This window comes from Cyrtonyx montezumae, unplaced genomic scaffold, assembly GCF_038088225.1.
Source record: "Cyrtonyx montezumae isolate F1298 unplaced genomic scaffold, pur_monq_1.0 scaffold_31, whole genome shotgun sequence".
Taxonomy (NCBI): domain Eukaryota; kingdom Metazoa; phylum Chordata; class Aves; order Galliformes; family Odontophoridae; genus Cyrtonyx; species Cyrtonyx montezumae.
In genome coordinates, this window is record NW_027072036.1 from 1,891,613 (window position 1) to 1,906,505 (window position 14,893).

The 14,893-nt window shown below is 41.2% G+C and overlaps 1 protein-coding gene across 4 annotated transcripts in view; it reads right to left on the reverse strand.

The window, feature by feature from the left end:
* EYA3 (EYA transcriptional coactivator and phosphatase 3) overlaps positions 1 to 14,893 on the reverse strand; it is a 218,572-nt gene that overhangs the window by 19,840 nt on the left and 183,839 nt on the right. For 2 of the 4 annotated variants that reach the window (XM_065744433.1, XM_065744432.1), the window contains exons 2-7: positions 13,822 to 13,913; positions 8,161 to 8,255; positions 5,939 to 5,982; positions 3,890 to 3,969; positions 2,002 to 2,068; positions 1,219 to 1,361 (exon numbers count right to left, since the gene is read on the reverse strand). In XM_065744433.1, the coding sequence (XP_065600505.1) occupies positions 1,219 to 1,361; positions 2,002 to 2,068; positions 3,890 to 3,969; positions 5,939 to 5,982; positions 8,161 to 8,193 (367 nt within the window). In that variant the 5' untranslated portion in view covers positions 8,194 to 8,255; positions 13,822 to 13,913. Of the gene's footprint in view, positions 1 to 1,218; positions 1,362 to 2,001; positions 2,069 to 3,889; positions 3,973 to 5,938; positions 5,983 to 8,160; positions 8,256 to 13,821; positions 13,914 to 14,893 lie in introns of all 4 variants that reach the window. The other 2 variants (XM_065744431.1, XM_065744434.1) reach the window with 2 other exon arrangements.

A 14,893-nucleotide genomic window follows, 5' to 3' on the forward strand; every position in this document is an offset into this window, starting at 1 on the left:
TCCTAAGGATGCCCTAAAGCACAAAAAGAAGGACCTCCTTTCTGATAATACGTGGGAGGAAAAGTAAGGAAGGAGGAAAAAAAGATGTGTACATAAGCCTTACACATTGACCACTCTTGAAAAGGTAACGATTTGTGCCAAATCACATAGTAATGTAAAATGAGTCCAGTTGCATCTGTTTTTCCACACCTTCTTTCAAAAGTAACATGACAAATTAATTCTTTTGCAATATATATACACACACGATTCTGATATGAATCATATATACACATATGGTTCTGTGAAATATAAAAACAATTGCACAGCCAGTGGCTAGCCAGCTGTACCTGCATAGGACACAAAGGCATTCAGTTCTCCAGCTAAGGAAAAACTCATCCTTTTACAGTCTGATATCCTAAAATTTTAGTACTGAAGATAAACTGGAACGAGGCTCTGCTAATTTAGCTAGGCAGCATGACCACAAACCCCCAAGACAAGCATTTCATGGCTATCTCACAGCTGACAGCACACTTTTTCCCTGCGTTACCTGCACAGAAGAGCAATGCACTTTCCTCTCTCAATAGAGGCAGGCACTGAGGGGCAAAACCACCTCTGCTGTCATACACATAAAGGAAGCACACAGTGAATAGCTCAAACCTTGCCATCAAGCTTTAGATGCTCAATTACAACTCCTACTCCACAAGCTTTTGCAAAAACTAAATGGCTAATAGAGCATTCAACTACCAGAGCAACTTAAGCAGACTCACAGGCTGAGTAAGCTCATGACATTTTCACATGAAATCTACATTTAGCAAAATGTGAGATAACAGAAATCCAACATAAAGGAAAAAAACTATCTTCAAGTCAAGATGCTCCAGTATGGGGCTTTCTGTGATCTGCACAAACACAGCCATACCTTAATGAGACAAAACAATGACCCTAAACTAAGAAGCATCCAACAAGCTTTGTGGATACACTCAAATTAATGTCCAGGAAAGCAGTTTTGTTAAAAGGAAAAAAAGGTTTTACAATATGAAGTCTCATCTAGAGATGACTAAACCAGAGCCACTGCCATTTACATACATCTTTACATCGCTTCGTATCGATCTACAATTTAAATTAGTGTGTTCTCCTGTATGTTCTTCTCTCCCTGGTCAATCTTAATAATTGCTTTTTAATGAGACAAAAGAAAATAACTGCAGGCACTGAGAAATCTGAGTGAATTTGTTCCTTCCTTACCAAAAGGAGGTAGTCCGTAGGTTTGGGTGGTCTGGGGGTAGATGGTGTAGGGCTGAGATTGCTGTAGTGCTTGGTACTGAGTCTGACCAGGGTAAGGGCTCATTGTTTCCGATACAGGTACAGAAAGGATATGTGCATATGGCCTGATTAAAAAGAAGGGAGAAATGTTACAAACAAACCAACCAGCATAACTTTCCACAGTATGCAGTTTTCAACCTCCAAGCTAGAAGACACATTATTAAACTGCTTTAGAAGGAAGAAACAATTCCCAATTACTGGGCCAGTGAGGGCAGGGGAAGCTGGGGAGGAAGCACAAGCACTGAAGTTTCACCTATGGTGCCTTATAGCAGCAAATCCTAAAGCTAGCAGAATGCAGCAGTGTTAGAACTAATGGAACTAACAGACTATACAAAAGCAAGCATGGGAAATTTAGGCCTGCTGTACTGCGCAATGAGAAAACATTTTATGATCCTCAAACGTGGTAAATGATTGGTAAAATCTTACACTGCTCTTCTGTGCATTTATGCATGTTTAACTCTCAAAAACTATTCAACAAGATCACTGTGTTAATTACTTGAAGAGGTCTATTCATCCTTGGAATCATAAGACAGTGGCCACTGAAGGCAAAGGATGACTTCTCTTAGGCTCCATGTGCACAGCAGTGAGTGCCTGCTGCCTAGCAGACAGGAGAGTGTGATCAGGGTTAGTAAAGAAATACATAATGATATAAAAAGATGCCTTCAGAAGGGAGCTACTGAATTTTTTAAAGGTTGTTCAACTTACTTTGCAGAATACATCTGTGAGGTATAATCATTTGATGACCTTGGGATATAGTCAGTGCACGTCATAACTGGAAAAAAAATAGTTTATATAATTACACAGGAGATTTCTAAAGCCAACAACTTATGTCAGTTAATTACCTGCACACTCACACGATTTTCACCAATGTAGGAAGTTTTTTTTAGTGCCTTGGATATCTGTTTTAAAGTAAATTCTCAAAACCCACAGCATTAAAACATATCAAAAATGTTGTTGCCAAGTTACAGCAGGTAGATGCCTCACTCCATACTACTCCCTTTTAAGAGCAGTTTCTCCTTAGCAGTTGATACTATCTGATACTATCAGTTATCACCACAAAACCTCAATTTCATCCCAAAAGTCTGCATTTGCCAGAGTCCCTTTGTGTGCACTGAAGTTAACACTTCCTTTCTGTACCCTGGAGCAGCTGCCAGAGCAGGGGCCCAGTGTGACTCCTGCAGAGAACGTGCCCTTTCTGCACACCCTCTGTACCACAGCACAGCTCCAGCAACCTGTCTCTTCTTTACCAGGGAGCAGCTCCCAGCTCAGCTGATTTAATGGCACAGACCAAGGGATGACAGATTGAGCTGCAGTGCTCAGGCTGAGTCCAAAAGCACATGACCTTTGAAAAAATCCAAAAGCTGCATATAATGGGATGCTTCCTTTTTATTTTTCCTGGTTTGTTTTTTTTTTTTTTTCCCCACAGCAATTGCACTCTATAACTGGTAAGAGTCACTCAGGCTACACAACCTGAGTTCAAACTCATCTCACATACCCCTTATGAGATAGCTCTCAGTTACAGCACCAGGGTGGAGAAGGTTGCTTGAGTTTGTATGTCCTAACCCAGCAGCTATTGAAACACCATGGATTCAGATAAGCAGACCTGGTAAATACTCAGCTGTCCAACAAACCAGGAAAGTGAGAATATGCAGGACTTCCAGCACAGGATCTGGCACCATACAGCCCCTTATGGCATGTCACCCCATAAAGGACTATGGGTGCAGTGATCTCCAAGATAAATAACACATCTGACTATAAGTCTGCAGAGTACATGAGTTTATCAGTTCTGACCCACAAGCACCACACCCAAATCCTTAGCAAACACAGCTGTGCTGCTTATGGATCCGTGCAACTTATATAATTTGCAAATGGCTTATCAAGATAGGCAGCAGATTTTGCAGGCTAAAATTCTTGGTAACTTCTACAACTGCATCACAGCACATTGACTAAAATAGTAAAGATGCAATTGGTTAGCAATGAGAAGTTGTGTGTTCTATATTTTTAATCAAGTTGAGCTGATTTACAGTTACAAGTAACTACAGGCAGTAAGAAGCATTCTACACAGGAATCTCACTTCCATAATAACCCCCAGCCCTGCTTTTCCAGTGAGAATAGATTCCTCCTCTCACTTATTATGCAGTCTTTTAAACTTTTTGCCTCAATTTCCTCCCAAATTACTCTGTAAGTAATTTCTGCAAACATTAGCTATAGTTCAGTGTCTATGATTAAATATACAGTGTATAATTAGAAAAGACTCAACCAGCAGTGCAGAGATTATGATAAAACTGAAATCTTTGTAACAGGCATCATTATTAACTCAGTAATGGAAAATAACAGACAAGGCAGACAAGATATAGCAGTAACCTACTGCAAGTTTTGGGACTGTAATACAAAAGTAGATTGGAAATGGTATTTGCTTACCATCACACACAAAGGCATTAACGCTCTGTCAGCAAACCTTCACTTTACAACTGACAGCAAGGACAGGATACAAGGAGATGAAGTTCGTACTTGAGGTACAAAAGGAATGAGATCATTGGCAGAAATGAGGAAAGCAGACACTGGGAGCAGAAGAATTCTGAAAGATACTTACTCTCAGTTGACATGGGAAGGTTTGAACCAAGGCTTGAAGATTCAGGTTTCTGATCGCTGACTTCTGTGTTGCTCACATGACTGCTAGAACAAGCAAACCTAACTATTAGCACTATGAACCTCTGCATTAACATCCTCTGGTATCTTAACCCCCATTTCAGCCTTCTACACTGAGAGAAACTGACTTTTAACAGAAATTAGCTCTGTGCTCTTTGACATTTCACATAGAGGACCTAGGAGAGAGATCTGCAGCTCTGATTAGACGTGAAACTGCCATCAGCTTCAGCATGTTAACTCACCAACTCATCTCTCCATATGAAGCTGCAGCCCAGCAAACCCAGCAGCTTGGCACTGCCATCTGCAGCACAAAGCACAGATTCCTTTCCTCCCAACTGGACATGGCCTCCTGCTCCCCTGCAGCACCTCAGACACCCACCAGGCTCCTCCAAGAAAGTCTAATGTGCTAAATTAGCAGAAAAAAATTGTTGGATTGGTTTTGCTTCACCCACTTCAGGGCTCTGATCCCTGCTGCCCTGCTCCCTGCAGGTGGGTTTGAGGTGAAACCCTGGGACCAGCAGGGCAGTGCTGGGCAGGCTGAGGGGATGGAGGAGCTGAGCAGTGAGCGTTGTGGATTTAGCTTCTTATGCATGTCGTTTTCCTTCCTATGGCTGGGGAGAAGGAATGAAGTTCCCTCAAAACACATTAACTGGCTTTGCTCCCCTTTGAAAACAATCATGACCAGACTCTGTGAAAAGCTTTTTTCATCGCTAGTAGCTGACCAGACTTCAGTAAAACACATTTAGTTTTGCAATTAAAGAAATCCACATTTCAGTAAAGACTCAGAGCATTCATCTACTGCTGTTCTCGGAGGAAAATAGTCCTGTGACTCTGACACAGCTAACTTGTGGCAGATTATCTGCATGAAGCTTGTAAATCAGCTGAGAGCTGCACAGGTACTTCTAGTTATCACTTACTATAGAAAACGTGACTGTAGATAAAATTTCTGGTTATACTCCATTAGCCCTTGTTTCTTCTTGCTTTCTCACTGTTACTCCTCAACATACACACCTGTGCTTTTGTACAAATTCATCCCAAACACACATTCTCCATCCCTCACCACCTTTCAATTCTCCCCAGATCACAGAAACATTGACACTTGCACTGTGACTGTCTCACACCATGGAGAGCATCCTGCACCCACACTGCTCACAGCAGCATGCAGTGCTGTCCACATGCCCCAGCTCCTCTGCAGCCACAGAGAGCAGAGGCACTCCTAGGCTGGGCTCATCTCACTTTACACTAGCTAGAAATGCAACTTCCAGCAGTTTCTACCATATAGATGGTGAATTTCACACAGTTTGCTCATTGCTTCTGGTCAAAGCATTCCCTTCATTATTCTTTTATTAATAATCACATAACTACTAGAATAATTCAGGGCTTTCATATACCACATCCACTCCTGCATGAAAGGCACACTGTGGTTACTCCTCACTCATACTGGGATGTCAGAGGATCCAAAAAGAAATCTGTATTTAGTTTTTGTCATTACTCACAAGACAAGAGTAAACCCAAATACAGACATCCTCTCTATATGAAATCACTGTGATCAGCTTCTAAACAAAACATACAGACAGTCTCTACTGAGAAAACTAGCACAACAAAACAGCTTTAAACAAAAGCAGCTATCAAATAGGGAGCTTTTTTGTTTCTCAGAAGTCACCTGCACAGTCTTGCTGAGAATCATAGCAGAGGTGTTACTAAAACATTCTGAGTCTCACTGGAAATCGTGTTACGTGCAGAACGTGACAGCCTTGTGAGATTCTCAGAACAAAGATGATGCTTGATGATACAGTAAAAACTCTACCTTTTCTAACACCTTAACAACAAAGGGTTGCTTAATTTATTTTTTATAACCAACACAAACCTGAGTTACATTTGACCCATCTCTCTGACAAATACAGCAATATGCAGGCTTCTAAAACGGAAGCTTATAATGATATAAGAGCACCAGTAATTGTCCCATGCTAAAATAAAACTCAAAGTTACATACCTCAGGCTTTGTTCTCGAGATTCCTGCATCTTGGCTTTTTTCACCTGCAAAGACAGAAATGTTCAGAAGCACAACTAAAAAGAGCTGTCCTTGGCAGAATCTGCATACACAGACCTCCAGCAGCAGATCACCAGTGGTTACTACAGAGTTTGCATCAGTGCTGAAAAGAAAGCCTTGACTGAACTGCACAGCTAACCAGTGTAACCATGGATTCTTCAACTCACAACAAGTCTTAATTAGAAAAAAAGTTCAAAAGGGGAAAGGGAGGAGAGGGGTTTTCCACCCTTTGGTGGAAAACACAGCTTCTGTCTCAGGTGCAGAAGCACAGTTGTACTTTCATAGTCAGAATCAAAGCAGAAACAAAATTTTCTTCATGCTGTCAAGGTAGCAGCTGCCCTGTGCCAGAATTCCACACTGAGACTGATATTCACAGCCAAATTTCTTTGTCTGAGTGAAAAGCACACCTCCCAGCCAGCCAGATGATGAGTTGCTGAAGCAAATATAACTGAAGCAATGGTAGCATTATTGCCCGTGGCAGTGTTGTTGTGGAGAGGACTGTACACCAGTCAGGAGTGTGCAGTTTAACCACTAACCCTTTGGCAGTCTGAGTTAAGAAAAATCTTCAGCCTAAACACCTGACACTCATTTTTCCTCGGTCCTTTTGGCAGTGCTGGGTCTTTCCAGAGCCCTTTCCACCTCTGGGTTTTCCCCACAGTTACTGCCCAACATGAGAACTCATTCCAAACAGAAATCAATTCTGTGCGTGTCTGCAATGCATGTAACAGAAGCTCAGTAGCCCTTACAAAACAACTTTGTCATTTTCAGGCATTCAGGATTAAAATAAGTATTATAAGAGTCAATTATATGCATCCACAATGCATTCAACAAATGAGAGATTCCTAAAAGACATCACTTCTAAAAGCCAAATAATAGCATTTTTTAAACTTTTTTTTTGTCACAGAGAAGGACACTTGATCACTTTTCTTCAAACTATCCCTCACTCTCTTACTTCCCATGTCTGCTTCTGTTTTCTAGCACTTTGCTTTACACATACTTTTCCATTTTAAATCCATATCTGAAAAGGGAAGAAACATTCAAAAAACAAGGACAAAAGTCTCGCCTGTTTAGCATCCCTGGCAGCAGTGTGTGCAGTAAATGGAGAGAGCAAAATGCATTTAACTCCAAGCCTGATGACTTCCCTACAGGCTCCTTTCCAGATTCAGTCATCAGCAGTTTGCAGTGACCATTATGAAGAAAAGCAAAATCACATGAGAAAGAAAACAAGATTGTGCAGTATCGATTCTGGGCTACAAAGCAAAGATGATACCACATCACAGAGTTGTGATCAGTATAATCTCAAATTCTGTCTATGAATGAACTGACTGGCAGAAGGTACATAAATGAAATTAGCAAGAAAACCTTCAAGGAGCAATTAAAGAGCCTGGTTATGGGGAAAGCTCTCACGTACCAGAAAAAACCTGTGCTCCACCTCTTATGCCATGAATTACAAAGTTTTATAAAGACAATTTGGGTCATGTAAGGATGTAATAACATATATTTCCTTTTTTTTTTAATTTCAGTTTAAATCCTGCAGATACCTAGACTTCAAATTTTATGTTTCTGTTGATTAGCCTCACATTTTGTGCATACACTCAATAATTTGTATGCTGTGTCAAGCAAATTATTTAACCTTGTATCATACTACAGTAACAGCCATTCCAAACAAAGCTTAGGAGATGTTACAATATCAGTGTTTTTTAATGTGGGCAGCATTGCAAATATCCAAGAAGTCTGAACAGCAATTTCTGCAATAAGACATACCGACCTATGTCAGTGCCCTGTTCAATTAAGGATTTTAAATAATGTTCTCCAGCACTAGAGATGATGGCATGCTCAGGGTAGTGGAACCTTTTAAGATCTTAGGCACAAGAAGAATTAAAGACTGTATACACGGTAACAGCCAGTATGATTCTGTCATTAAAATAGTGATTTTTAATTTCTTCTAGAAAAGATTATGAATGGTTTGGTTTTCTCAGCAAAACAGAAAACTATTAGCATAACTTTACACAGAAACACTACAGAGTTTAGGCATACATTCCTTCTATGTTTTAATACAGAATAGGCTTATTGTCCATTATTAAATAAAAAAACTGCATACTGAATTTGTGAGATCACTGATTAGTTTTACATGCTCCTCTTCAGTATTATTTAAATGTACTTACTGGTTGCTCGGGTAAATCTTGTGGCTCTTCCATGGGGATTACTATTTTAATGCTCAAATGATTCAAATCGTGTCCTCCTCGGCAGTCTTCAAAGCCTGTCAAAAAAAGGTGTTCATAGCTTTATGTACTTTTGGGGGGACTTATCATTTAGGCTATCAGAGGACAGTAATTGTTATATATTCCACCCACAAGCTTTCTAAACTCGTGTTGCCATCTCCCAAGAAGAGACAAAATTCATACATGGAAAGATTTAATAAACAAGGGATTTAGCTTTAAGCTTCAACTTACAGGCATTTTTCATCACGTGGCACATTTCTGCATCATTTGCTTGTACCATACTGACTACAGAAGCTAACGTGTCAATCAGACACGTGCACCATGATTTTAAAGACACTTTAAATGATCGAGTCTGGTCTACTAGGTCAGTAAACAGAGTGATTCAATCTAACCTGTTTTAATTTAGAACATTTATATAACAAACACACACACACAAAAAAAAGAAAAAAAAATCAGGACAAGACCGTACACCTAAATGTATTTACTCACAGAACTGCTTATTGTCAAATTCACAAAGAAAGTTTATTATTTCAACTGCACCCCTCAAAAAAGAGGAGTTTGGTGAACAGGCACTTCCAAAAAGTAACAGGCAGTCACACATTTAGCACTGAGTTCCTACATGCAGCACCAAAAAGTTGCTAGAAACAAGGTTTTAAATCCAAGAAAAAGAAATTTTGCAGGTTACTGTCGTAACTTTAGTAATTGTTTGCTACTTGCTGGACAGCAGCTGAAGGCATGCATCCCTTCCAGCTCCCCCTCTGCCTGACCAGCACTCCCTAATCATATTTTCTGACTTGGTCTTCTGGGACCCACTCTTCCCAGAGCCCACCCAGCAGAGTTGTCCTCTATATCAGCAAGCACGTGTGCTGTGGCACACACAGCAAACCCTACGTGGGTTACAGCAGTTACAGGAAAAGCAGAAAAGTGCTCAGTGCTTCAGAGGAAATCAAACATAGTACCAACACCTGTACTTCCTCTGCTGAGTTACAACCTATTCCTGCCTCCACAGCCATGGAAACATTGCCATGTGTCTAGGAGGGAATGTGGAGGGCTGTAATAAATCCATATTATCCATGGAAGCACAACAAATTTCTTTTCCCTGTGCTGAGGGCTTGAGTATTTTCCAAGGCCACTTCCCATAATTAAGGGCTACTTACAATTACCTCCACTGCCTTAACTGGGAACTGAATTTGCACTAAGGCTCTTCAGTAACTCCATGTCTTCTCCAACAACAATACATACTTAGAAGAAAGTATGCAAAACAATACCATGACCATTACAATCTTCACCCTCAGTTTCATCTGTTGCTCCTTGAAATATAAAAAACGATTTCCCTCTATGTTATTTATTTTTAATAAAGATAACACAGAAAACTTAAGACAGAAGAGAACCTGTGGCACTCAAAGGTTACGAATACAAGTGTAGAATACAAATGCCAGTAGCAATGATGTTTGAATTTGGTATCACACAAGCCTGGTCTTTTTACAGTTTCTCTGCATACTCTCTTATTAAGAAACTCCAAAACTAAACTCTTCAGCGTGGAAAAAAAAATTGAAATCAAATTCCAAACCGTACAGCAGCAGCCTCCCATTCCAGACTTTGCTTTAAAGCTGTGAGCAGTGCATTCTGTTGTTTTTGAGGAGTCTCTATGTAACAGCACAAGGAGATTCACACTGGAACATGCTATTTGAACAAAACTTCCCAAAGGAGAAGGGCACCTTACAGCACCTGGAAGCAAAGGAACGAAGCATGGCAGATGAATGGTAACTTCCTGCCTAGATGGAAAGTGCAAACTGGACCTCTAGGGCTTCACACTGTCTTCTAGAGAATCTATAGCTCCAGAAACAGCAGGTGGGGCAGAATACCTCTCACTGTTTTCACACAGAAGCAGGCAGGACAACCAGAAGAAATGGTGTGCATTCCTGGGTGACAGGGATGTGCTTAGCCAGCACACCTGGACTTGCTGGAAGTGACAGGGCCTTTCTTTAGCAAAGGTTTCCTGCACCACCATTTCAGCTGGAGCTGCTGAGGAAGTAAAAGCTCCTGCTTCTCCCTTACCTCCAGCAACCCACTCTTGCTCGCCTGATACCCTTCCCTTGTGCCTGACACAGCAGCCATTTGGCTGAGCAGCAGGCTGGATTTGATTTTGTTCTATGAGAAAAAACAGACACAAAACAAAAGGAAAAAACACACAGGAAAGAGACAGCAAAACAGCACTTTTGCTACAATCCTTGCACTGGGGTCAGCTTCAGCTTCACACAGCCCCATGCTTAGGGGAGCCACAGGAGAGGAAAATGAGCAAGAGCATGCAAGTGGAAACAGAGTGCCCTTTTCCATTCAGAGCCACTGTAATGTTATGGCTCCATTTACTCTTTTACATTGTTAAAACCAGGGACATGCACTAAGCTGCAACAGCCCCCATCACACACCCTGCCTGAATGCAGAGAGCAGCTGCACACTGAGCTCACCCACCACCACCTCCATGAGCACATGGGGCACCAGAGAGGGGAGAACCCCACTTAATACTTCTGGCAGGCCTGGCTTGCACTGCAGCAAGCCAGGGCACAGCTGCTGCCAGCTACAGCTGCACCTGGGAGCAGGCTGCAGGGGCAGTTGCTCTGGCTTCTCTGTTTCCCCCCTGTGTGCCCTCCAAGCTGAATCCTTCCTAACTCAAGCAGCCTGCTACGGGCACAGCACTGCAGCCATGAGCACTGCCAGCTTCCTCCAAGCTGGGTGCAGTGCTTGGGTTTCCAAAAAGCAGCCCCAGCACCATGCACCTGCTCAGCTTGAACTTGGTGGATTATCTGATGTGGCAAACAGCTAACTCATAAATTGAATGCTAGCAGCTGCTTTTTTTCCAGTGGTGGTTTGTTGGCTTTTTTTTCAGCATCTCAAACTTCAGAATTAGGTTTTTATCTTATGTGAAACTCAAGGCAAATGTGCTTTAGGTAAGCTTAGTGCACAGTTTCTATTATCAAACATTTTTAAACCATAAGCAACCACAATGGAAGAGATACCAAAGCAGATCTGCAATAGCTTCAGTACCACACTCAGCCCAACTTGTAGCAGTTGAACCATGACTGGAGGTGACCATGTCATCACCATGTTTCATGCAGAAACAGCAACTGCCATCGGTCCTCCTCCCCTTCCCATGTGAAACCACAGCTTCCTGACTGGTGTTGATGCTCTCTAACCTCAGAAAAGAAGATACTGGAGATCAACAGTTTTGGGAGCAGCTGGGTTTGGTCACTTTTCCTGTCAACATTTTTATCAGACTTTTTGGGATGGGGAGGTCTGGGAAGCGTGTTCTGATGGTCTGAATACTTCCACTGAGTGTCGAGCTTATGAATAAAAAGGCTTTGACAAAACAGAACCAGCTGTGCCACAAGCCATCGTGTGCTAGCACAGTGAAAGAAATATTCAGAAAAATGAAAAAGTCAAGCTTTATGCTCCAAAAAACTGGAAAAATGCACTTTTTTCCTATATGGGATGTTTTTAATTATTTACCTGTAATATCTGAATTAAACAATAATTTTCAGTTTAAATAGGATTTCTTGAATAGCCATGACAGCTCAATCCTCACTTGCCCAGCACAGGAATTATGTGCAATAGCCAGGAGAGGTGTTTTGCACACTCTTTAAACACACTAAATGCATTTCAAAACGGGGCATTAAAGCATAGGTATGGATTAGAGGATTACACAAATTAGTCATCTGCTTTCTGCTCTGCATAATATCACTGTGCCAACTCCCTTCTGAAAGCCCAGGTACAGTTTCCTGCAATAAATCCTATTTTTAAGAGCCCAAAATACAAAGTCTGTATTGATCAAATTCTTTCAAACTTGATATTAAAGACGTAATTTCCAAAAGCCATCTGCTATTAGCATCAGGCTGGACTGCTATTCACTTTAATTTTGAGCCCATCTGCTTTGACTTCATATAAAGGAACAGTTTTTCTCTCCAGCTGCAAATAATTAAAGTCAAAGATAATGTGATAAAACCAACAAGCTGTAATTATACTCATTAGAAAGAAAGAAAAAAGAAAAAAAAAGCTGCTTGAAAATGATTTTGTTTTACTTCAAAATAGCCACTATTTCCTGTAGGAAAAAAACTGCTGATGTAATGAAATTAAAACTATTAAGTAGAATATGTGTAATAATGTGATCTATGCTGTTATTTCCATTCTTCATTTACTTAAGAGTTGGGAGCTTACCACAAAGAGAAGTGGCTCTGCGAATTAAGAAACAGAAGTTTTTCCAGAGGAGCATGCCCCTGCACAGAACTTCCTTGTTCTGCAGGAATGTTTCTTCACTGTTTTCTCCTTCCTCATATTCCAGCATCCCCATACCCAATTGTGACACTATTTCATCAGTCAAACTGTCAAAACACTTTCAGCTTGATATACTAAAACACCAAACTTGTATTCTGCCTGCCAGCTCTCTTCCTAAGAGCTCCCATCAGAGTGGGAAGAACAGGCACTCATCACAGTTTGTGCAGCATCTTCTGTTTTGTTCTTGAGTAAAGATCAGAGCAATGATTGCACCAGGCTGGCTCCTGGGTTGGCTGGTACAATGAGATGGCTCCTTTGGGAGCTGGCAGGAACTGAATTATTTGGAATCCTGTGCTTCCTTTATCCTTCCTTCAGGCAAGAACATAAAGTGCTCTATAAGCTTGTACCAACACAACAACACAAACCAAGTGAATGATCAAACAGACACCTCGACCCGTGAAACGGTCTGTCTGGTAAGTTCGAGCACAAATTCAAAACACTTTAAAGATGCCGAGAAGGAAAGGTGTGTAACACAACAGTGCAGCTGCAGGGACATACAAGGACCAACAGCAATGAGCAGGGGCCCAGCTGGTTCTCCTCCTCCACTAAGGAACAATGCATTTGCTTTCACAAGTAGACCTACCAGCAGCACCATGAAGGATCCACATCCCACGACGTTCACAAGTTAATTCACAAATCACAGAATTGCTCAGGTTGGAGAAGACCTTCACGATCAAGTCCAACCTCAACCTACCCATACTACCCTTAACAACCCATGGTTAAATCACGTCCCTGAGTGCCACAACTAGAGGGTAACACCACCTCCAGATGATGACACACTAAGGCTAAGCATTCAGTATCAGTCTAGAAAACACAGATAAAGTAAGAGGGAAAAGGAAGTGGAATTTCTAACTCCAAAACATGACAGCCCCAACTCCTACCAACTAACACTGCCAGCAACCACCACTTCAGTCTTTGCTTTCCAGAACTAAAACCCTCCCAAGAATCCATCTGTAAGGCAGCTTACAATATGTCAAGCTTTGGTTTGTTACACCCACCCTGTTTTAAGTACACTTCTCCAGTATATCCTTTTTTCTTTTTGTTTTTTTGCTCACAGCAGGGAGCAGCCATTTAAAAAAACAGAGCAGAGCTCATGAATGAAAGCAGTGCCACACGGCAGCCTGCTGATCTCCTATCTCTAACAGCTCAGCAAATCTCAAGGCAAAGATTTCTGCTCATCTGTTCTTTGCTTTTCCTCTGTCTCCGCACACACACACACCCACACCCACACAATGCAGGTTGCCCAAATATTGTGACAAACACCAGAGAACAAACCTTTGCTGTGAGATCTGCTGGATTGTTTGCTGCTCTCTACGCTCGATCTCTGCCTCCGTCTTTATTAACTGGGGAAGACTCGGAATAAAAACCTGCAAAAGTTATAGGGAAGGCAGATTATGTGTCTCATCTGTGAGGGTACGTGTGGCCACGACAAGCATGGAAACACAGTCTAAAAGTTGAGGGGGGGGGTGTCATATATAAAAATGGAGGAATTCAGTGCTGTAACACAAAACACACATTTAGCCTAAGCACTGCCCATCTCACTAGCAGGAATTTTCATGCTCTTTATTTCAAATCCCTGTAGCATTATCGATGTGAAGGCCGTCTGCAGCTCCGTTCAGGGACATACATGCAGCCTGCCTGCCTGGCTCTTAAGCAACTCTCTCAAATTTGATTTTGAAACCCAACAGGGAAATTTTTAAATGAGGAAATGCACTGTGGTTTTTTTCCCACAAAAAGAAAATTTGGAAATAACAGCTTCATCCTTCAGCAAAACAGCTCCCACTGAGCCCAGAAACAAGGCTGTGATTTCTTCTAGATAGACATAACACACAGCTCACACGGAACCTGAACACCTTTTACTTACAAAGCACAGCACAATGATTTATATACACATAAGGAAAATAACAAAGCTGATTCACTCCTCTTTTCATGAGAATTCAACTCGCACCGTGACTGAACAGACTGCTTTCCTAAAACAACAAATGAGAAAACAGCTCACACACATTTTTGTGGTTTTGGTAACAATAACTGGGCTGCAAATTTCTGGAGCTGCAGGTCTGGAGCAAAAAAAAAACCAAAAAACAAAACAAAAAAATGGCATCAAAAATTATGTTTGTCTTAAGAGGTTTTAAAAACAAACTTTCAACTTTTTTTTATTGTTTCCCATTTCTAGATGCTATTTCAAACCCATTACAATAGGTCCAGAAATTTCCTGAATATTTACCCACAAGAGTGAAGTTTTTAATCATCTGTCTCTCAGAAAAAGAACCCAGCATCGTATCAACTGTGAAAAAAAAAGGAACTATTGATGTTACATGGCTGTAAACTCCATTTTCACTGAGAGATT